This window comes from Gadus chalcogrammus, chromosome 9 (assembly GCF_026213295.1).
Source record: "Gadus chalcogrammus isolate NIFS_2021 chromosome 9, NIFS_Gcha_1.0, whole genome shotgun sequence".
Classification (NCBI taxonomy): Eukaryota; Metazoa; Chordata; class Actinopteri; order Gadiformes; family Gadidae; genus Gadus; species Gadus chalcogrammus.
In genome coordinates this window covers 10786857-10811426 of record NC_079420.1, presented here as the reverse complement: position 1 = coordinate 10811426, position 24570 = coordinate 10786857, and the positions used below count along the sequence as shown (strand labels likewise).

Below are 24570 nucleotides of genomic sequence, written 5' to 3'. Positions count from 1 at the left end.
ACGCAGAGCGGGCCGAGTTTATTCCTAGTACACTTATCTGAATGCTCTCCCACTCCAGCCTCCCCCTTGCCTCCCCCCTGCCTCCCTCCCAGCCCCCTCTGTCAGGTCTAGCACATGGAAAAGACAAGCAAGCTCTGCCCCCCCCCTCCTCCTCCGCCTGAGTTGCCCTGACAACGGAGATCGCAGTGCTTGGCGTTCGCAGGGAGAGAGGGAGGGGAAGGGGGGGAGAGAGAGAGAGAGGAAGGGGGAGAGAGAGAGAGAGAGGAAGGGAGAGAGAGAGAGAGAGAGAGGAAGGGGGAGAGGGAGAAAGGGAGAGAGAGAGGAAGGGAGAGAGAGAGAGAGAGAGAGAGAGGAAGGGGGAGAGAGAGAGAGAGGAAGGAGAGAGAGAGAGAGGAAGGGGGAGAGAGAGAGGGAGAGGGGGAGGGGAGGGAGGGAGGGGAACACAGCCGCTGCTGTTGTTCTGATAAAGCTCTGGGTTTGTGCTAGTGTAGCACGTAGCTCCTGAGCTAGCGGGGTATATTTAAGGCAGGTTAACCTACATCCTCTGTGCCCCGTCCTCCACGGCTGGCCTACTTCAGACCTGCTGGGCGGTGCAGATGTAGCGCATGGTGGGAGGTGGAGCACAGCTGGTTTAGCAGAGATCATCTCTGGACCCGGCCCCAATGCATCATGGGACCTCCGCCCATTTGGGTTCAGAGATGGGATTTTATTATTGTTTTCTTTATTTGAGATTTGGATTCAAATGTTATGTGTGTCATGTCTGAATTATTTGAGGGAGAGAGAGAGAGTGTGTGTGTGTGTGGGTGTGTGTTCACATAGACAGACGGATGGATGAATAGATAGATACTCCCTTCCCTCGCTCATCCAGATGGGGAAGACAAAACACAGGAATAAAAACATAGCAAAATGTAAACGGACCGTTACATTAAAACGTTTAAAATCACTCGAGGGTCAGGAGGAGTGACGGGGGGTGAGGAGAGAGAGAGTGTTCTGGAAGAGAGGCGGAGTCCCAGCTGTCTGGGGACGGGGGGGCCAGAGGGCGGGGCCGGTCCTAGATAAGGGGATATCAAGGGACCCTTATCTTAAGTCAAGGGACTTAATGTACACTCTTATTGTATGTTGTACGTCCTGGCACTTAGGACATAGTATCCTGTTGCATCTTATCCTAGATACCTTTGTTCTGTACAGGGAATGGGTTAACCTAGTGATTGTTAGTGCTTGGCACTTGGTTCTATGAACGTCCTTACTTTACCGACGGAGATATATTGTTGTTTCTCCTTCTTAGACACATGCACTTATTGTAAGACACTTTGGATAAAAGCGTCTGCTAAACACCATGAATGTAAACATTTAAATGTGGTGTCTGTGACTGTTATAGTAAATCCTACAATAGTCATTTTAATGGTCTAGTAACTGTTATAGTAAGTCATGTTAACGGTCTAGTAACTGTTATAGTAAGTCATGGTAATAGTATTACTGTTATAGTCAGTCCTATAATAGTCATGTTAATGGTCTAGTAACTGTTATAGTAAGTCATGGTAATAGTCTAACTGTTATAGTCAGTCCTATAATAGTCATGTTAATGGTCTAGTAACTGCTATAGTCAGTCCTATAATAGTCATGTTAATGGTCTAGTAACTGTTATAGTAAGTCATGGTAATAGTCTAACTGTTATAGTCAGTCCTATAATAGTCATGTTAATGGTCTAGTAACTGTTATAGTCAGTCATGTTATTACACTAGTAACCGTGGTGATGTCCTCCAACATGGCGGCGGCCCACAGACGGGCTCGGGGAAGACGTACACCATGGGGACGGGCTTCGACGTCAACATCGGGGAGGAGGAGCTGGGCATCATCCCCCGCGCCGTGCACCACCTGTACCGGGGCGTGGCCCAGCGCCGCCAGGCCGCCCAGGACCAGGGCCGGCCCGTACCCGAGTTCAAGATCAACGCCCAGTTCCTGGAGGTAGGGCCTGACCCCCGACCCCTGGCCCCTAGGCCTGACCCTTGACCCTGGCTCTCAGCCCTCCGTGGCCGGTGGGTCTGGTTTCTTGTCAGTGTGCAGATAGAGTGATCCGTTGCAGGGATGCATCTTCAAAATGTTATTGAAAGGTCTCATATTATAGCACCAGGCGTGAGTGGGATTAGCCGTTACAAGCCGTTTGGAAAATCGGCCTCTTCTGACATCATAAGTGGGCGTGTCCACCTAGATGTGTGCTGGATAGATCAGTCTACCAGCCTACCCAGTACACTGTAGCAAATGTTGCTCATCTTCCGTCATACATCTAGGGGGACACGCCCACTTGTTATGTCACTAGAGGCCGATTTTCTAAACGGCTTGTAATGGCTAATCACAATCACACCTGGTGGTGTAATATGGGACCTTTCAAAAAAAACAAAAACATTTTTTTAATCAAAGACACATGGCAACATATCTACAGAGAGGTCAAGAACCCAAAGTTTATTCTGCAAGTCAAATGTTATAATCTGAAACAGAGAGAAGCAAGCAAAGGTTTTAATTTCTGTAGCAACAACAATAAGTGCCAGTGTTTTGTTTTACTCAAAATGCTAATCATTTGATCTGCTGTAAATCAACCTCTTTCCCTCTGTGGACTAATGGACAGGGTGGGAGAGAGAGAGGGAGAGAGAGAGAGAGATCATGGTGTAGCACTAGGTGTGAGAGAGATCTCCGAGGTCAGAGGTCAGTCCTGATACTGTTCTCACCTCCTCACAGCCTTTGAGAAGACTGTTTTAACAAAAGTAACCCCACAACCCCCCAGGCAGCTGTCATGGGTTGGAGCTGGGCCCCAGCAGGGGGGGGGGGTGGTGGTGGGGGCGGGGGTCTGGTAAGGGGTGGAGGTGAGGAGGTTAACATGGTGGCGGTGAAGCAACAGTTGTGTTCGTCCGTCAAGCGCCATCATCTGAACATAGAGGGGTTGGAACTTAGTGGTCTAGTGCTGGTTAGGCTGTCGGACCCCCAGCCAGAAGGGTCTGGGTTCCAACCCTAACGTCCCCCACGTTCTACCTGAGAGATACCCTAACCTGCTTCTCCATGACACTTATAACATAACATACAGTAGTCACTGTCAGACGCTTTGGATGATATGGATTTTTCCACAGCACCCTTAACCTCTCTTTGGTGACGTTGGCCAGCAGAGTTGGCATCTGACGCCATCTCTTTATTTAAATATTTTTATCAGTGCTTATATTTTTAAACGGGCGAGTTGGATTACTGTTTGCAGTGAATCCCAGGGCAGAGCTCAGCTCACGCTATGTTAACAGTTCAGGAGGACAACTTCTTCATTCTACACACAGATTAAGTCTTTCTCTTAGTCGTCACCCACATGCTTTTGGTTCCCAGGTTCCTCTGGTTCTAAAAGTCTCCGGTTGTTTTCCGAGCCGTCTTATGACCAAGGGGCTCGGATTATTGTAAGTCACATTTCTGGATCAGAGTCGCGCTGTGCGGCCGCTCTGAAGTCTGTGTGTGGAGGAGCCAGGCGTTGCCTTCCTCATCCTCCTCTCTGATGAAGGGTAACCCGATTACACTGTAGTGTATTCAGTGAGTTAAGTCCCAGGCAGAGAGCAGCCGTTCATAAGACACATGTTAAGAAGGGTTCTTAAACCTTGCATTCTTTCGTTTCTTTATTGTTCTTTATTTGTTGAACCCTGTTATTAACTCTGAGATGGCCAAACGTTTAGCCTTGCTATGCAGATTCAAATACGTGACATATTTTGACAGTTTTAGCCCTTTGCCTGGCGCTCTAGCCTGTGAAGCACACATTTCACATCCAGTAATGACTGATTTGGCGAAGGTTTTCCTCAAGAAAACATGCAGTCATGCGTTTTATTTATACACACATACGCGCACACACGTACACACACATGTACACACGCAAACAGAGGTGTACACACACACGCACGCACGCACACACACACACACACACACACACACACACACACACACACACACACACGTACATACACAAATAAATGTACACCCACACACATAAACACACGTACAAATACACACACATCGACACACATCGGTACACGTACAAATACAGATACACACATATGCATACACACACACACACACACACACACACACACACACACACACACACACACACACACACACACACACACACACACACACACACACACACACACACACACCTCCAAAGCGTGTCTCCTGACCCCCTGTGTCACCCCAGCTCTACAACGAGGACGTCCTGGACCTGTTTGACTCTGTCCGGGACGCCAAGCAGAAGCCCCACATCAAGATCCACGAGGACGCGGCGGGGGGCATCTACACCGTGGGGGTCACCACCCGCACTGTGGCCACCGAGGAAGAGGTGGGCCTGCATACCTGTGTGTGTGTGTGTGTGTGTGTGTGTGTGTTGATAAATGGTTGTGTTAATACTTGTGTGTGTGTTTGTGCACGCTTGCTTTTCCAAATGTGTGTGTGTGTGTTAATACGTGTGTGTGCGTATGCTTTTACAAATGCGTGTGTTAATACGTGTGTGTGCGTGCTTTTACAAACGTGTGTGTGTGCAGTCCTTGCCCTTACTGTACTGCCAGATAATTTTTGTTGTTTCTCTTTCTTCTGAAAAATGTACTTATTGTGAGTCACTTTAAAGGCGTCTGCTAAACGCCCTGAATGTAAATGTGAATGCAGTTAGCACCAATGCTACACACAAACCCCAAAGCAGTTACAAAACAAACAATAGTTGACAAGATATATTCATGTTTCATTCATGTGAATGCATTGATGAAAACTATCGCACAAAGAGTGGCTCAACATGTGCTGATAATATAGTAATAATATCATACAATACCCCCCCCCTAGATGACGCAGTGCCTGAAGCTGGTTCTCTCTCCCAGACCACCACCAGCACATAATAGTATATTATACTAATGTACTGCGTAGCCATCAGCCTGTGTCTGATCAGACTCGTATCCCCCCCCCCCCCAGATGATGCAGTGCCTGAAGCTGGGGGCCCTCTCCCGGACCACCGCCAGCACCCAGATGAACGTGCAGAGCTCGCGCTCCCACGCCATCTTCACCATCCACCTCTGCCAAGTGCGCGTGTGCGCCCCCGACCCCGACGCCGACGCCGTGAGTGACCTCACGTGCACTCATTCACATCTACACGAATTCACATGCACTCTCATTCACATGCACGGAAATTCACATGCACTCTCATTCACATGCACATGAGCGTTCGCTCACTTGCGCTCTCGTTCACATGCACTCTCATTCACATGCACACTCCAGGGGGTTTAGTGACACACATGGAACATATTTCTGTCTCAATAGCTCTGCTCAAGATAAGGCTCGGAAATAGTTTGTGTAAAGTGAGAGGTGGTTGACAAAGAAATCCCTGATACCTTATTCCGCTAACCTGATACCTAAGAGTGGGCAGATGTACGCAAAACTATTTGCCCAGCAATTCAAAATGTATAACTTTTTAAATAATCATATTTTGTTGCAAAGAATTTGTGGAAAAACACGCTTTTAAAGAGAGATTAGCAAAATGAGCTGCAATCCACCATTACATTTGGTAGAAGAAAAGTCCAGGGAAAGTAGATGCGGCGTCTCACAGCGTAAAGTAGCTTTTTGCTACTGCTAGCATGAAGTGGACACAACTGCCTGTGTGAAAAGTTAAATGTACTTTATTACTTTATTAATCCCAGATTGGAAAGTCACAGCATTGAGTACAGCCCACGTTTTAAAATCATTAAAATAATAAGATGTCTTCTGCGTGATGGAATCATCGTTCGTCTCTTCCGTATTTCTGTCCATCAGCAGGACGGAGAGACGGACAACAGGGTTTCCAACGGCAACTCGGAGATCGACGAGTTTGAAACCCTGACAGCCAAGTTCCACTTCGTGGACCTGGCCGGGTCGGAGAGGCTCAAGAGAACCGGGGCGACGGGGGAGCGCGCCAAGGAGGGCATCTCCATCAACTGTGGACTGGTGAGGGACCCTAAGATCAACAGCCTTAACCCTTATTCTTAACTCTGTTCGCTAACCTCATCACCTGTGGACTCGTGAGGTCCGCAGGCACCCTTAGATTAACGCCCTCTCAACCCTTAACCTTAACCCTGTACACCAACCCTGAGTCCTTACCTTAATGCCTAACCATAACCCTCAACCTCTAACCTTAACCCTGTTCACTTACCTTGAGTCCTAAACTTAAAACCAGCCATAACCCTTGCCCCTAACCCTAAACCCTGAGCTCTAACCCTGAGATCTTCTACTGCCTCATTCGACCCATTATGTTTCTGGAGGTGCACCGCCATCTAGTGGTGAGGTTTTGTATCTGCAAATACATACAATTTTGGATGAATTTCAAAATAATTCCAAACACAATAATGATCGCACAATAAAGTAATATAGCGCCATTAAAAAATGACTAGACACCCTACAGACGGTTGAGGGAGAAAGTAATTACAGTTGTCCTACATTATTGCAATTAATGTGTGACTGTGTGATCCCAGCTGGCCTTGGGGAACGTGATCAGCGCCTTGGGAGACCGTAGCAAGCGGTCGTCCCACGTCCCGTACAGAGACTCCAAGCTCACCAGACTGCTGCAGGACTCCCTAGGGGGCAACAGGTGGGGTGTTCACTACAGCTCACACCTCCTGCAGACGTTCACTACAGCTCACATCTACTATAGATGTTCACTATAGCTCACACCTCCTGTAGATGTTCACTACAGCTCACATCTACTGCAGACGTTCATTACATCTACTGCAGATGTTCACTACAGCTCACATCTACTGCAGACTTTCACTATATCTACTGCAGATGTTCACTACAGCCAACCTCTACTGCAGGTGTTCACTTAGTTAAAATACTTTAGAAGAAAAAATGGAAGAAAAGAAAACTGCCCCTGAACGCGTATGTCTCTGAACGTCAAACCCCTCAGCCCTGCCTCACCCCCCTGGTCTCCTCTCCCTCAGCCAAACGGTGATGATCGCCTGCATCAGCCCGTCCGACCGGGACTTCATGGAGACTCTGAACTCACTGAAGTACGCCAACCGGGCGCGCAACATCAAGAACAAGGTGGTGGTGAACCAGGACCGCGCCAGCCAGCAGATCAGCGTCCTGAGAACCGAGATCGCCCGGCTGCAGATCGAGCTCATGGAGTACAAGACGGTGAGCAGCGCTGTTAGCATGCTAGCTGTAGAATTAGGGTGGTGGCAGTAGAGTTGGCATGATAGCAGTAGCATGTTAAAAAGTCAGTAGTACGGTTAGCATGTTAGCATAGGGTTAGCAGTATAGTTAGCATGTTAGCAGTAGAGTTAGCATCTTAGCAGTAGGGCTAGCATGTTGGCAGATTAGCAGTAGGGTTAACATGTTAGCAGTAGGGTTAGCATGTTAACAGGTTAGCAATAGGGTTAGCATGTTAGCAGTAGTGTTAGTAGTTTGAGCATGTTAGCAGTAGGGTTAGCATGTTAGCAGTAGTGCTAGTAGTTTGAGCATGTTAGCAGTAGGGCTAGATTGTGATCAGTAGCATGTCAACAAGTCAGCGGTAGGATTAGCCGGTTAGCATTAGGGTTAGCATGTTAGCAGGTTAGCAGTAGGGCTATCATGTTAGCAGCAGCACCAGCATTTCTTTAGGGCTTGCCTGCTAGCAATTAGGAATAATGTTTGCAGTTACAATCAAATTATGACAGATTTGACTGACCTCCCCCCTCCCTCCCCCCTCCTCCCCCAGGGGAAGCGCTTGGCGGGGGAGGACGGCGTGGAGAGCTTCAGCGACATGTTCCACGAGAACGCCATGCTGCAGACGGAGAGCGGGAACCTGCGGCTCCGCGTCAAGGCCATGCAGGAGACCATCGACGCCCAGCGGGCACGCCTCACCCAGGTCCTCAGCGACCAGGCCAACCAGGCGCTCAGCCGGGCAGGTGAGGAGTCAGAGGTCACCGGGGTCACGACCCCAGGGTCAGAGGTCACCGGGGTCATGACTCTAGGGTCAGAGGTCGGGTCAAGACCTCAGGGTCACCGCCACACACTTGACGATGAGATCAGATTCTCTTTATCAATTCCAGATGGGAAATTCAGGTGTTGCTGCAGGAAGTAAAAAAAATAATAATAACACAATATACACAATGGGTTTAGTAATGACAATGCAAAAAACACATAAAACCTAATAAAGGCAAAGCTTTAAGATAAGTCTAAAGTGTTCTATTATTATAACGGCGCAGTCTGACACAATTCTATTCAGGGAAAGTGTTATGGTCAAGCCAAGTAGATGACATAACGTTAATGTTAATATTGTGATGGATCTCATGGTGTTCCTGTGTCTCATCCCCCAGGGGAGGGAGGCAGCGAGGAGATCGGCAACATGATCCACGGTTACATCAAGGAGATCGAAGACCTCAGGTAAACACACACAGTCCTCGGGGGCTGGTCCATGAGGCGTTGAACCCTGTTAGCGCTAGGTGTTGTAGCGCTAGGCCTTAACATCAGCAGTCCTCCAAAGCTAGTCGATGAGGGGGTGAACCCGGGTTTACCTCTGTGTTAGGATGAGACCTCAGGGAAACATTTAACCTTAACTCAACCCTTAACCTTAACCCTGTACACCAACCCTGAGTCCTTACCTTAATGCCTAACCATAACCCTCAACCTCTAACCTTAACCCTGTTCACTTACCTTGAGTCCTAAACTTAAAGGCCTTAACATCAGCAGTCCTCAAAAGCTAGTCGATGAGGGGGTGAACCCGGGTTTACCTCTGTGCTAGGATGAGACCTCAGGGACACATTATCAGTCCTCTGGAGCTGGTCCATGAGAGGGTTAAACCTGTTAGCGCTAGGTGGAGGAGTGAAGGAGGGGAGGGAACGAGGGAAGAGAGATGGAAGGGAGGGAGAAAGGGAGAGGAGGAAGGAAGGGAGGGAGAAGGAAAGGAGAAGGACAATAAGGAAGGGAGGATTGAGAGAAGGAAGAGAGGGAGGAGAGAAGGAAGAGAGGGAAGATCAAGATCTGTATGGTTTGGCTCAAAGTCAGAAGACTCCTTTCATATTGTGTAATAAAAACATGGGTGCACACTTAATTAAACAGGCCTTTGATTTATTTCATTACTATTAATATCTCTTACTCCTGTTCTGCTCAGAGCCAAGCTGCTGGAGAGCGAGGCCATCAACGAGAGCCTCCGTAAGAACCTGTCCCGGGCCTCCACCCGCCAGTCCCTGTACGGGGGCCCCGGGGGGCCCTTCTCCTCCATGGCCCCCGAGAAGGAGACCTCGGACGTCATTGAGCTGGCCAAGAAGGACCTGGAGAAGCTGAAGAAACGGGAGCGCAAGAAGAAGAGGAGGTAAGGCCATCGTAGCCTCACCTTCGCCCGCCTCAGTCTTCCAGAGGTGTAGCGGTGGCGCTAGGGGTCGTAGCTCTAGGGGCGTAGCGCTAGGGTTGTAGCGCTAGGTGCAGTTGCGCTAGGTGCAGTAGTGCTAGGGGGTTAGCGCTAGGCTTCATAGAGATGGGTGTCGTAGCGCTAGGTGCTTGCTCCAGCCAGTACAGCTGCAGAGCCGTCGTGGTCCAATGGCTCATGCCATCCGTCCCGTCCATGAGGAGCTCTGACTGGAGGCTCGGACGGGAGGCTGCAGGTGGGAGACTGTTTGTTTAAATCTCCTGCACTTGGGTCTGTCCGTTCTTCCTTCTGAAAGGTTTTATATTTCAACGTTTTTGACCTATCCATTCTCCCACCCGTCCCTGCCTCCTCCCTCCCTCCCTCCCTCCCTCCCTCCCTCCCTCCCTCCCTACCTCCCCCACATCCATCCTCCCTCCCTCCCTCCTCTCTCCCATATATCCTCCCTCTCTCCCTCCCTCCCTCCTCCCTTCCATCCATCTTCCAAACAATCTTATCTTATCTTCCTTCCCTCCCTCCCTCCCTCCCTCCCTCCTTCCCTCCCATACATCCTCCTCCCTTCCATTTATCTTCCCTCCCTCCCATCCACCCTCCTCCTCCCTCCCTATACCTCCGTCTCTCCTGTGACCTTTGCCCCCCTCCCTGAAGACTCCAGCTCCTGCTGGAGGAGCGCGAGCAGCAGGGGGGGGAGGAGGTGCTGGAGGAGGTGGGGGGTCCCAGGTTCGTTGGTCCACTTCCTGCCACTGCTGCTGTTCCCATCGCTCACCTCTTTAGTTGCCTTGGCTACCTCTTCGTTTTGTTCAGAGAATGGTTTTCTTTATACGTTTCGGTTGGAGGTAGTTGCCACACCGGGAGTGAGACGTAGGTAGCTAATGGGTAGCTAGTACTAGTTAGCTAGTGAACAGCTACGGATTAGATGGCTATTGGTAAGCTAGTAGTCAGCTTATAGTAGGTTAAACAGTTATTAAGCCATTTTCTGAACATCCACCACTAAGGATTAACAAAATCTTTGCATTTCTTCCATAATACAATCACGCACTCGAGTCCTGGAGTAGGGATGCACCGATCCGATATTTGTATCGGTATCGGTACCGATATTGAAGACATTTCTAGATCGGGTATCGGTGACAAATGGGCCGATCCATGTTTAAAAAAAAAAATATATATATATATATATATTTTTTTTTACGTTTATGTACATACTTGAATCCTATTCCTACTACCTTGCTGCTTTGATAATTGAATTTCCCACGAAAATGTTCTCACGGGATTAATAGAAGTGTATCTATCTATCTATTGGCTGATCTATTCAGTTTCTATGCTGTGCGCTGTGAGTGACGTCATAAACAAGCAACACGCCGTGCGGAGCCTACAGTGATTGCAAAATGGAGCGAGCAAAAGGATCTGCTATCTGGAGCTATTTCACTTTACCTAAGCCAGCAAGCTCCACGGCTACATGCAACATGAAATGTTTAAGTCAAGTCTCATGATCCCAGTCTTTTCCCCTCAATGAAACGTACAGTTTGTAGCCATAATTTCGCGCTGTTTTTCTATATCGGTATCGGATCGGTATCGGCCGATACTAAACCTCAGATATCGGTATCGGTATCGGAGGTGAAAAAAGCGGATCGGTGCATCCCTATCCTGGAGTCCATGCGCCATCTTAGAGCCTAGTTCGTTGTGCGCTGGTCGTGTTCCAGTAAAACGTCCACTCTAATGGCCGCCCGCTCTCTCTAGATCGAGTTGGTTTCTGATCTATTCTTCCATTAACTGTACTTAACCATCTGGGAGGAGAAAGAGGCGAACTGATCTGGAAACGCACCGTCCTACGCGGCGTCAGTGCAGCTATCCTGTGTCGTTATCACACTATGTGTTATAAAGAGAGCAGTCTGAGGCAGTAGGCTGTGAAGATGGTCCCTGGTTTGATGACTACCTTCAGTTTGCTTCACCGGCTCACAGACTTTTATTTGCTTATTGATTTGTTCTGTTGGATGATTCAGAACACATTTAGTCTTGCTCACTGAGGACAGAGTGGGCTCACAGGAGCTGTGTGTGTGTGTGTGTGTGTGTGTGTGTGTGTGTGTGTGTGTGTGTGTGTGTGTGTGTGTGTGTGTGTGTGTGTGTGTGTGTGTGTGTGTGTGTGTGTGTGTGTGTGTGTGTGTGTACTTTGTGTCCTAACACCACACTGCCTAGTTCCATTAAGCTCACCACTGCGTTGTGTCTTTGTCCTGTGTGTGTGTGTGTGCGTGCACATGTGTGAGTGTGTGATAATGACCCTGACTCTCGTTGTGTGTCCCTCAGCGCTGTGAAGGAGGAGCTTCCAGACAACGACCAGGACAAGGGGGCGGAGGGGACGGAGAAGGAGGGGCCTGAGAGGGCCAACGAGGAGGCAGAGATGGTATGATTGACAGACCAGTTTTCCTCAGTAGTTGGAGCAGCTTGTAAATTAGGAAATATCCTCGTTGTCATTGTATACTTTTTATGATACAGGATTCAGGCTTTTTCTCCTTTCGACATTCCTTCTCGGAGTTAGACCTGCGCAGTGAGACACTTTTCAATGTTCGTACCCGCTTCCATTAGCATTAGCATTAAATTCCGAGGTGCCATAGCATTAGCTTCACAACACACACATTATCCTTCAGGTAATGCAAGCTTCACTCTATTAGCGTGGAACGTCTGCTATGAACCAAGTAAAAAAAGAAGACGAACAAGACTTTCGTTTTCTACCACACTTTATTTTGCTTCTAAAATTCCCTCCGTCTTCGTCTCTCACGGGACTAGGAGGCAAACGGGTAGACTTCACACGCTGGGGATGGACACAAGAACCTTCTGTTTGGGAATCCAACCCCCTAGCCCCCACTAGACTAGACTACCCGGATTAAACACCAGCCTAACGTAGTCTCCTCGTAGCGTCTCTCGCTCTACACATGGGGTTAGATGTTGGTTCAGACGGGAGCAGTTTGAGGTCGTCTTGAGCGCGAGTCGTCTGCTCTGCTCCCAGGAACCCCAGGAGGGCAGCGACCACGAGGAAGGAGAGGAGGACGAGGAGGAGGATGAGGAGGAGATGGACGTGGAGGAGAGCTCGGACGACTCTGACTCGGAGTCGGATGAGAAAGGTAATAGATCGAGCTGATCCTCAGAACTACAGTCTGTTGACCAACTTAAGTAACACACAGGAATCAACATGGGAGTGCTTTGAATCTCACTGTTCAGTTGGGTTGGGTCTCACAGTTCAGTTAAGATGGCCGCTAGGTGGAACCAAGAGGGCCGCTAGGTGGAACCAAGATGGTTGCTAGGTGGAACTAAGGCGGCCGCTTGGAAGATCAGGCCCACGTTTGATTGGTGATGGCGTTGTGTCGTCCCTCAGAGAACTTCCAGGCGGACCTGGCCAACATCACATGTGAGATCGCCATCAAGCAGAAGCTGATCGACGAGCTGGAGAACAGCCAGCGGCGGCTGCACACGCTGAAGCAGCAGTACGAGCAGAAGCTCATGATGCTGCAGAGCAAGATCAGGGACACCCAGCTGGAGAGGGACCGCGTGCTGCACAACATGGGTGAGGAGATCCGGCTCCTGGTGCCGTCACACACCGCCTCCTCTGCCTGCGTGCACAGGGAACAAACTTCCCTCCCTCTCTTTCTTCTCTCCTCCCTCCCTCCCTCCCTTCTCTCCTCCCTCCCTCCCTTCTCTCCTGCCTCCCTTAATTCTCTCCCCTCCCTCCCTTCCTTCTATCCTCCCCCCCTTCCTACTCTCATCCCTTCCTTCTTTCCTCCTTCCCTACCTCCTCTCCGCCCTTCCTTCTCTCCTCCCTCCCTCCCTCCCTCTCCCCTCCTTCCCTCCGTCCCTCCACCCCAAACGAGCAGAGAGGTTTGCTGTACCATGTGACTGACAAACCCCTGGCCCCGCCCCTGCCCCTGGCTTCGCAGCCTGTAGACATCCTGTTTAGCAAAGACCCCCCACATCTCCTACCTCACTCCATAATTGTGAGCATCTGTAGACCCCAGGTGAAGGTGAGCGAGCCGGGACTCATGGCTGGTGTCGCCCCCTGCAGGCTCGGTGGAGAGCGGCACGGAGGACAAGGCCCGCAAGATCAAGCTGGAGTACGAGAAGAGGCTGAGCGTGATGAACAAGGAGCTGCAGAAGCTGCAGACGGCTCAGAAGGAGCACGCCCGCCTGCTGAAGAACCAGTCGCAGTACGAGAAGCAGATGAAGAAACTGACCCTGGACGTGGCCGAGATGAAGAAGACCAAGGTGGGTCCTCGGTATCAGTGATTAGCGATTAGTGATCATTGATCGGTCACTTGTCAAGTGACCAAGTGGTATCTTGACTGTGATTGGACAAGTCTGTCTTCAATTACCTTGTCTCTGATAGGTGCAGGTGTGTCTTCACTTACCTTGTCTGTGATTGGTGCATGTCTTTCTAACCTTGTGCCTGATTGGTGCAGGTATTTCTAACCTTGTCTCTGATTGGTGCAGGTCAGGCTGATGAAGCAGATGAAGGAGCAACAGGAGAAGAACCGAATGAACGAGTCTCGCAGGAACCGGGAAATCGCCTCCCTGAAGAAAGACCAGCGCAAGCAGGAGGTAACGTTCTCCTGACACACGTCCATGGTTCTAACACATTGTTCCATGGTTCTAACACACTGTTCCATGGTTCCAGCACAGTGTTCCATGGTTCTAACACACTGTTCCATGGTTCCAACACACTGTTCCATGGTTGTAACACACTGTTCCATGGTTCCAACACACTGTTCCATGGTTCCAACACACTCTTCCATGGTTCCAGCACACTGTTCCATGGTTGTAACACACTGTTCCATGGTTGTAACACACTGTTCCATGGTTCTAACACACTGTTCCATGGTTCCAACACACTGTTCCATGGTTCCAGCACACTGTTCCATGGTTGTAACACACTGTTCCATGGTTCCAACACACTGTTCCATGGTTCCAGCACACTGTTCCATGGTTCCAACACACTGTTCCATGGTTCCAACACACTGTTCCATGGTTCTAACACACTGTTCCATGGTTCTAACACACTGTTCCATGGTTCTAACACACTGTTCCATGGTTCCAGCACACTGTTCCATGGTTCTAACACACTGTTCCATGGTTCCAACACACTGTTCCATGGTTCCAACATACTGTTCCATGGTTGTAACACACAGTTCTTACTTCTAACTCATGTTTCTAATATTATAACCTATTAAATACGGTATGATTTCTAGATGTCAGGGCAACGTCACGGTCCGCTTGCGACACAGGACTTGCGATTAGAGAATAGACGAGGCATCAACGCAGACTTTTATTTCTTCTTTGCCACTGATTAGCTATTGATACCATAGATAGACTGTGTAATATTACAATACCCTGTGAATTGCATAGGGGTCGATTTGAGGCCATGAATATTCATGAGCAAATGCAAAACTGATTGGCTGTAGAAGTGTTCTGAGACAAGGCTGCGAAGGTCAACCTTCAAAAATAGAAGAGGCAAGTATCGTAAACGAAGTGCCGGTTTGGGGTCGGTTCCGGGCCGTGACCGTATCCAGTGGAACAGCCTACATTGACTATGATGGTTTATATTATTTTCGGCGACTGTTTTACTGCCGTGACACTTCCGTGACGGTTCTTGTGGAAATTGGCCTTCAGACATGGTTCCTTGGTTCTTACTCATGGTTCTAGCACATGGTTCTAACAAACGGTTCTAATATGGAGGTTGTTGAACTCAAGCTGGTGGGTCAACATAAGCAGGAATTAACAACAAAGATCTCCGCCGCACTCAGACGGTTGTTAGGCTATATGCTGCCACCACGTATGATCCACTGAACTCCTTCTGCTGTCCGCCTGCAGCACCAACTCAAGCTGCTGGAGGCCCAGAAGAGGCAGCAGGAGCTGATCCTAAGGAGGAAGACTGAGGAGGTGAGCAGTAGCGATCGGCCGATATAAATGTTCCTTTTTTACATTGAGACGGGTAACATTTGTTATCCTCATTGTGTAATTTTGATGCTGTAAATTGAGGGAGCAAAATAATTATCGGCTCCAAATATCGACGCAAGAGAATCGTCAGCCCGTCTCGGCCATCGGCTAAGACTGACGATCCCTAGTGAGCAGCGACCGCGTGCTAGCACAACGCCGTGGGCATTCTCGTAAGTTTCAACACAATCACCGATCGTTCTGCAACGGGGGGGTGTCTTGGTCTCCAGGTCACGGCTCTGAGGCGACAGGCCCGGCCCACGTCTGGAAAGGTCATCAGGAAGGTCACAACCTCTGACCCCAGCCAGGACCCCTACAGACCTCCCTCTGGACGCATGTACGCCCCGGGCAACGCTGCTCCAAACGGCACCAGGTAGGTTGAGTGTTGTGGTTGCATTGTTGGTAACTGGGACAAACTTAAGAACCGTGCTAACGTTAATGTTGACCGGCGACAGACGAGCTAACTTCAGGGCTCAGTTATGGTTCCACGTCGACGTAACGCAAGGACCACGCTGACGCTTCAACACAGTCGTGAAGCTGTTTTGGCTCTCTGTCGGGTTTTAGCCAGTGGACCAATCACAGCCCTTGCTGCTGCTTTGCCTCGACGCAAGGTTACAATTATTTGGAGGCGCACATCAGGCCCATGCTGTGGACGCCAGGAGGGTCCTTAAGTACTAATAGGTCCATAAACCCACTTGCGTTGCGTCGACGTGGGATCATAACTAGTTAACCTCATTAACGTTAATGATCACGGGATGTAGTTCTTCTTGATGACGGGTTAGGGGCTAGCTTACTGAGTTACCCATGCTAACGCTACATTCACGATGTTCAGGTCTTCGTACCGGCGCATGACGGGCCTGTACTCCACCAGAGTGGCCCGGGTAAAATGGCAGTCCTTGGAGCGCCGCATCTCTGACGTCATCATGCAGAGGATGACCATCTCCAACATGGAGGCCGACATGAACCGCCTGCTCAAGGTAAACGCAGTGCAGCCCAGCGCTGCCGACAAGGCTGAATTCAATCGCGAGGCCCATCGCTGCTGACGCTAGCTGAAACAGGGAGGCTGCAGAGAATAGGGTTTGTCAGGACCAGGCATTAATTAGGTAGCCGGTAAGGCTTTATAATAAACTCTTTGTTGGTTCTGTTAGTGATCATTAAAAGCAGAGATGGTAAATGTTTTTTCTCGCCAACCATTTTGTACATAAACACAATCTGATGATGTGTCATTGTTGTACATTTACATTCAGGGCTTGTGGAAGACATTTTTATCAAAAGCGACTTCCATAAGTCACTTTGTCAGAAGAAAGAGGAACAATATATCAGTCGGTGTAGTAAGGATGTGCAAGGACGTACAACATACAATAAGTGCGTACATTAAGTGCCAGTACGTACAACATACAATAGGTGTGTACATTAAGTGCGACCTACATTGTATGTAACCTTGATTCAGCGTGTGTACGCAGCAAGAGTAGTATCCCCGAGGTCGATACACTCTGCTGTCACTGCAGCGCTCTGCCGCACTAGCTCCACCGCTAATCTCTTAAACTCATCTTCCATCACCGTCCGACCGGTCGATACGAGACCGGACCTGGCCGCCACTCAGACCCGTCCGGTCCTCACCCCCTGTCTCCGCCCCTCTGGTCTCCGTAGCAACGGGAGGAGCTGACCAAGCGCAAGGAGAAGGTGATCCGGAAGCGGGAGCGTCTGTCGAGGGAGGGTCCGGAGGTGGAGCGGGCGGCAACGGCGGCGGCGCCACTGAACGAGGAGGTCGACGCCCTGGGGGCGAACATCGACTACATCAACGACAGCATCGCCGACTGCCAGGCCAACATCATGCAGATGGAGGAGGCTAAGGTCAGGAGCAGGGGGTTCTGGGTAATGTAGTTAATTAAAGACGGATCGTGTATGTGATGGAGGCTATGGTCAGGAGGACGGGAGGAGGGAGTTCTGGGTAATATAATTAATATTACATAGATAGAGGATATATGACAAACATCGAGTACATCATGCAGATGGAGGCGGCTAACATGGGTGGGGAGTTCCATTCCCTCAATGGGCTGTTAGATGGTGTAATCTCTGCCAAGGCTCATAAGCAATCAGTTCTTCGATCACTTTTAAAAAATTAAATTTCCTCCTGCTTGGGTCACAACGTTAAACTAAACTACAACTACAAACTATAAACTTCTTAATCCGTTACGTGTGTCTCTGGTCTCCAGGAGGAGGGAGACACGGCGGACGTCTCGGCCGTGATTGGCTCGTGCACGCTGACAGAATCCCGCTTCCTACTGGATCACTTCATGTCCATGGTCATCAACAAGGTACCACCATGCCGATCAGTCTCACTCGCGTATCTCACTTTTAGTAAAGTACGTCTCACTATTGGTCTCTCTCACTATAAGTATATCTCACTATTAATATTGGTTTGGTGTTGACGTTCTTGGAGCTGAGGGGCTGCAGTCCCTAACGTGTGTGTGTGTGTGTGTGTGTGTGTGTGTGTGTGTGTGTGTGTGTGTGTGTGTGTGTGTGTGTGTGTGTGTGTGTGTGTGTGTGTGTGTGTGTGTGTGTGTGTGTGTGTGTCCTCAGGGTCTGCAGGCGGCCCAGAAGGAGTCCCAGGTGAAGGTGATGGAGGGGCGTCTGAAGCAGACGGAGATCACCAGCGCCACCCAGAACCAGCTGCTGTTCCACATGCTGAAGGAGAAGGCCGAGGTCAACCCTGAGCTGGACGCGCTGCTGGGGAACGCCCTGCAGGGTGAGAGGAGGCACACGAACACACACACAGACACGAACACGCACGAAAACACGCACGCAAACACGCACACACAAACACACACACACACAGAGACACACAGACACAGACGCAAACACGCACACAAACGCACCAGCAAACACGCACACATGAACACACAATCGCATGCAAACACACACACTAATACGCACACACGCACGAACACACACACACACACACACACACTCTATAGGTCAGGAGCATTGCCTGCCTTGAAAAGTACTCTTTAAAGATAAAATCTTTGTTATCGTCATCAATCCTCCTGAACCCCACTCCTGAAAAAAGTACACCGTTTTGTGTGTATTGTGTTGTGAGTGTTGAGTTGTGTGTGTTGTTTGTGTTGTGTGTTGTGTTGTGTGTCTTGTCTTAGAAGTCTAAACCAATCCCTGACCTCCACCACACCCAGGGTCTGAAAGGGTTCTGGACTAGAAGTTTAACCAGCGACGTGGTCCTGACCGGGCCCACGTTTCTGAGAATTTAATAAAAATGTAACCTTTCAGAACCTGGGTCTGGTGTCGGCTCCCATGCATGTGTTTGAGTTGTTTCCTGCCTATTGTGACGCTCTACTGAACAGAAGCTGGACTGAACATCCCTGAATACACCCTAACGAGAATCAACCTGGTTTGGTTGACTCAGCCCCACTAGAACGAACAGAAACAACCTGTTTCTGTGAGCTCAGCCCCTCTAGAAGAACTAGAGGTGAGGTAGAACTGAGTCGATTAGTGGTAAAGTTCTCCCAGCCTCTGTTCCGTAGGACGCCTGGTCCAGGTAGATGCTTTTATTTTGTAGACATTTTGGGGGACTTGTGTTTTGATTTTGTGTGTCCCTTCTCTTCCCCCCACCCCCCCCCCCCCCCCTCGTTGCCTTGTTTTTCTTTTGGTTTCTTTGTGTTTCGCAGAGCTAGGTAGCATACCGCCGGGTAAGTGCCATCATCAGTTGTTTTTCTCTGTGTCACGAACGCATGGAAGCCCCCCCACACGCCCCTCCACCCCTAACGATACCCTGTTAACACAAGCAGGCGCATGCGGTGCATCAAGGCTTCTCTCCATCTGTCTGCTGTACCCCCTCACACCACCCCCCCTGCCCCATACCCCCCCCCCCCCCCCCCACACACACAGTCTCTGCCCCCCCCCCCCCACAGCTGAAGGACTTTCAGGTCCTCTCTTCAGCACTGTGACTGAGGGCAGACGCTCCGACAGGAAGTGACCACGTTGAAGTTTTCTCACCCCCTCCTCGCCTCCTTCCCTCCCTCTGATTGTCCCCCTGAAGGTCAAGGTCACCCCCCACTGACTCCCCCCCCACTTCTTCCTTCCAGTAGACTCGGGACTAATAACTATATCATTATTTAATTCTCTCGGTTTTCTTTTGCCTCCTTTCTTCTTTTTCTTCTTTGTCTCTCTCGTCCTCCATAATATCTGTGACCTCTGTGACCTTTGTGACCTCTTCTCCAAGCTGCCTTGGAGGACAACAGCAGCCCTAGGCTTTGGTCCTCAGGTCCCTCACTAGACCAGGTCTCTATTCAGACCAGGTCCCTGGCCAGACTGAGTCCCTAGCTAGATCGGGTCCCTAATCGGGTCTCTAGCAAGATTGGGTCCCTAGCCATACTGGGTCTCTAGTCAGACCAGGTCCCTAGCTAGACCGGGTTCCTAGTTAGACCGAGTTGCTAGCTAGACCTGGTCACTAGCTAGGCCAGGTCTCCATTCAGACCGTGTTCCTAGTTAGACCGGGTTCCTAGCTAGACCGGGTCTCTATTCAGACCGGGTCACTAGCTGGACTGGGTCACTAGCTAAACCGAGTCCCTAGTTAGACCGGGTCCCTAGCGAGACCGGGTCCCTAGCGAGACCGGGTCTCAAGCCAGACCGGGTCTCTAGCCAGACCGGGTCTCTAGTCAGACCGGGTCTCCTGATCATCATGGTTCTCGCCTGCTGGCCTAGCTCATCTTCACAGCGGCCATTTTAGATCAAGAGCAAAAATCAAAATAGATTCTACAAAAATTACAGTTGTGCATTTATGCCAAATGCCGCAAGAGCTTGCTAGTGCAATTGTGACTCTGCTAAAGAGCTCGAATTCTCAGGAGACTCACTCTTGACTTGTGTGTTGTTCCTCTCGGACAGAGAACGCAGACGACAGCAGCAGCGACGAGTCTGCCCAGAGTCCCTCGGCCGAAGGGAGGTGAGTTAGGACCGAGACCGGTCCGTCAGACCGCCACAGGATACAAAGGAGACGCATGTACCTTTACATTGACATTCAGGGCATTCAGCAGACGCTTTTATCCAAAGGGACTTACAATAAGTATTTTTTGTCAGTAGAAAGAGAAACAACAATATAACAAGTGGCAACCCCTAACAATACTTAGGTTAACCCATTCCCCGTACACAACAAAGATAGCTAGGGTAAGATGCTACACAATGCTAAGTACTATTTTTAAGTGCCAGGATCTACATCAATCCACAAGTGTGTGCATGAAGTGCCAGGATGTAAAACATACAATGAAGTGCGTAAGAGGGGTGTGAGGGGGTAGTTCCAATAACGTAACAGTAACCTGTATATCCATACTCCAGACGTCTAGTATGTGAATGCGGGCGTGGTACCGATGAGAAACTTGACTCAACAAACAAACAACTCTGTTTTGCTGCAGCACCTTGGCTTCGGACCTCATGAAGCTGTGTGGGGACACCAGAACCAGGAGTAAGGTAGGTCTGGTACCGTTAAGGTAGGTTAGGTCCCCCCCATTCCTTCTAGGGAGTGGGGGGGTCCCCTCCTTCCAGGGAAGTTGGCGGTGCAATGGGTGCCATAATTGTCAAGCAAACAAACAAAACAGTCTTGTCTAGGGGGATAGGAGCTGGCCAGTGAGCAGCTGGTTACTGTTTCCCTGAATCCATTCGTTGCCCAACCTCTGTCTCCTCCCCCCTACAGGCTCGCAGGCGGACCACCACTCAGATGGAGCTGCTGTACCCCAACAGTGACTCCGCCCCCGACACGCCCACCGACTTCTCCAGCCCCATGCTGCCATTGGCCGAAACGCCGGAAGGGGGCGGGGAGCTGGACTTGTCGGGCTCCTCTGTCAGGGACTACACTGCTCTTTCTCCTGGCTTCTCCTCTAAAATGGGCAGCATGTAAGTCCCGCCCCCCCCCCCCCCCCCCCCACCCCCGCAGCTTGCTAACGCCCATATATGTCCCGTCCCGCTTCCTGCATGTTGATTTTTGCCGCCCTTTCTCCTGTCCCGTTGATTCACTAATGCTAGGTTAATGATAAGCTAACGTCTCTCGATGCAGCGAATGCGATGACGGCACGAACACGCAAACAATCCGTTGTACTGATTTGTATCTCCCCCACATTATTCTAATTTTTCCAGACAATAACACACATGACCAACAATTACGATTGCATTTTTACGACATGCTACCTGCCAAGTTTACTAACGAACTACCCCTTATGGCTTTTAAATGAGCTAACGGTACATCATTTAGCTGAAAAGCGAATGCAGCTCTCTGCCCGTGTTGCTGTGGCCTGAGCTAGTAGCTTAGCACTAACGCTACACATCGACCGCGTTAAGTAACTCATGAGCTCGGAGCAGAAGGAGCCCTGTTAATGGCACGCGCTGACGGTAGGTCCCCGTTTTGGAGTGTGTTCGCATCCCACCATCACCATTCATCATATTTGTCGTGGCTTGTTGTGGTGTCCTCAGTTTGGTTGTCGTTTTTATCGTGTGTGTGTGTGTGTGTAGTATTATTTTCTGTTGTTTATTTTTGTTTTGCTGTTTTTGTTGTCGTTTTGTTGGTGTCTGGTGTGTGTGGGTGACCTTTGACCCGCAGAGCGGTCAGCTCAGGGTCCCGGGCTCCGTCAGGGGCCGAGAGGCGGGCCCCCGAGCCGTCCCCGCTTTCTCGCAGGAAGACCTATGACAAGGCACAGGCCGCGTCCGACAGGGCAAAGGTCAAGGAGATCAAACAGTAAGCCCCTCCTCCTCCTCGCTGTACGCTTTCTCAGGGCCAAGACGCCCCAGATTGGGGCTCCCGGGCTCCCCAACTCTCCTACTACTACTACTGCTACTACTACTACTATTACTACCTCTACTACTATTACTACCTCTACCACCTCTACTACTAATGTTCGAATACAGTGCCTCTCAAATTAAGTACTCCAAGTACTCCAAAACAATAACCTAACTTTTATTTTTTTGGACAAGTGGTTGAAATATAAATATGCCAACAAGGAGAATCCGTGAAAGAGAAAACGCATCCAGAAAAATGTCGTCAGTTTCAGCAGGATTATATTTGAATGGGTTTCACCTCTTTGTTTTCTACTAGTGTACTAAGATAAGATATTTTTTGAGCTAAACACTAGACTAAAAGGGTGCAAATACTCACAATTTAGTGAGAAACATGGGCCTGTTCTTCATGTAACTGTTGGCAAATTTCTCATCGCAACAGAAGCCCAACGCCAGGGGAGGGTCAGAGCATGTAGAGGTGAATCCCATTCAAATATATTCCTCCTGAAACTGACAACATTTTGGTGTTTCTGGATGCGCTTTCTTTTTCACTGATTCTCCTTCCTCAATTTTTTCCAGATTTACATTTCAAACACAGGTTTTTAATTTATTTTTTATTATCTGAGTACCCCCTCCAGTATTCCGAAGTACCCCAAGGGGTACGAGTACCCCCATTTGAGAACCACTGCTCTAAACCTCTTCCTCTGGCTTACCCGCTCCTCCTGAGTAGCATGGTGTTTGGACTAAGGGGAACGCCTACGCCTGGTTATTCCACACTTAACACTTACCTGTCAAGTTCTGCACTGAATTCTTAATTGCTGCTCTTCCGCGAGGCCCAGGGTGTTATAGTGGAAACATTAGCATAACGTTAGCTGTCTTCTTTCATTTATATTCAGTGTTCAACTTGATTCTCGAGCTCCGCTTCCCCTCGACAGCTGGAGGTCTGAATAAATCCTTCTTTCCTTTGTCACTTCTGGCTGAGTGAAAGAAGTTTCTAGTGGCAGAGAATCAGCTTTATTTTTTTCTGCCAAGCATTTTTCACACATGTAAGGAATGTGACTCTGATGTTCTGAATTTGATTAATAAAATAAATCAACAGAAAATAATAATACAATAAAAAAAATATATATAATTAGAATATTTCATGTTTGAGAGGTTCCGTGTCTGAACGTGGACCAACCGACTTGCGCCTTTGTCCTGCGGAACCGGATAGTTCTGGTCAGGTCTGGTCAGGTCTGGTCGAGTCTAGTCTGGTCTGATCTGATCCGGTCCCAGGGGCAGGCAGGGGTAAACCAGGGTAGTAGTGGTGGGATATTTCAACAGACCGCTGCCTGCACTGCCTCCACAGCTCCCCCTGCAGGACCTGCTCTAAAAACCCCTCCTCATCCTCCTCATCCTTCTCCTCCCCATCCTCTGACTCCTCTTCGGCCGCCGCCCACTCCTGTTACCACGACAACGTGTTTAGCCGTCTGACAGGGCAGCTGGGATGCATGCCAGAGGAGAAGTAAGCAGCACAGATACGCTTGAGGTTAGCACGTTAAGGAGCTAGCTATAGAGAACAGTAGCATCTCAGGTTAGCATGTTAAGGAGCTAGCTATAGAGAACAGTCGCATCTCAGGTTAGCATGTTAAGGAGCTAGCTATAGAGAACAGTAGCATCTCAGGTTAGCATGTTAAGGAGCTAGCTATAGAGAACAGTAGCATTTCAGGTTAGCATGTTAAGGAGCTAGCTATGGAGAACAGTAGCATCTAATGTTATCATGTTAAGGAGCTAGCTGGGCTGAGGGGATACACACACACACACACACACACACACACACACACACACACACACACACACACACACACACACACACACACACACACACACACACACACACACACACACACACTACCTCTATGTGTTGCATATGTTAAATAAGCTGGAGATGGTATCACTCCATGTGATTACATTACAAGGCTTTAACCATGGAAGGGTCCAGGCAGGCAGCAACAGCAGGCAACAACGACAGACGCTAGGACGCTCCACTCGGACTGAGGAACAGTTTGACTCTCTGTCCTTCAGCGCGGACAGACGTCTCCACCCCTCGTCCAACGGCCCCCCCCTCCCCCGCTCCCCCCTCCCCCGCCCGTCGCCACAAGTAGGAATCGGTTTGGTTCCTCAATCCTACCCACAATGCACCAGGTGTGAGTTCAGGCCCCGGGGAACGGATTCATCACACACTGACTGCGGACTGTCCTCCCTCAAGGGTGTCATTCAACTCTCTGAATATATGACTCAAGTGTTGTCACTCGTAACCCACGGAGACAAGCGGTGCTGTTCATGGTGGTGTGACCACTGTTTCAACCCTGTGGTCCTGATCCGAGACCGGGATCCACTCCTTGTTTTCACCCTCACCACGTCTTAACGCTATCTCAACGCTCTCCGCTGTGAGCGTGCGCTGGTCC

General features: G+C 49.7%; 1 protein-coding gene across 1 annotated transcript in view; it reads left to right on the top strand.

Annotated features, from left to right (window-relative positions):
• Positions 1-24570, top strand: part of kif21a (kinesin family member 21A) — a 53915-nt gene that overhangs the window by 22723 nt on the left and 6622 nt on the right. The window contains 25 exon segments of the mRNA XM_056598469.1: positions 1783-1965; positions 4214-4354; positions 4975-5118; positions 5812-5979; positions 6504-6619; positions 6969-7164; positions 7727-7916; positions 8328-8394; positions 9122-9322; positions 11675-11771; positions 12375-12489; positions 12741-12929; positions 13425-13624; positions 13850-13957; positions 15227-15295; positions 15580-15722; positions 16182-16326; positions 17000-17203; positions 17566-17667; positions 17933-18098; positions 19033-19053; positions 20249-20306; positions 20773-20827; positions 21051-21250; positions 21951-22085. Of these exon segments, the coding sequence (XP_056454444.1) occupies positions 1783-1965; positions 4214-4354; positions 4975-5118; positions 5812-5979; positions 6504-6619; positions 6969-7164; positions 7727-7916; positions 8328-8394; positions 9122-9322; positions 11675-11771; positions 12375-12489; positions 12741-12929; positions 13425-13624; positions 13850-13957; positions 15227-15295; positions 15580-15722; positions 16182-16326; positions 17000-17203; positions 17566-17667; positions 17933-18098; positions 19033-19053; positions 20249-20306; positions 20773-20827; positions 21051-21250; positions 21951-22085 (3413 nt within the window).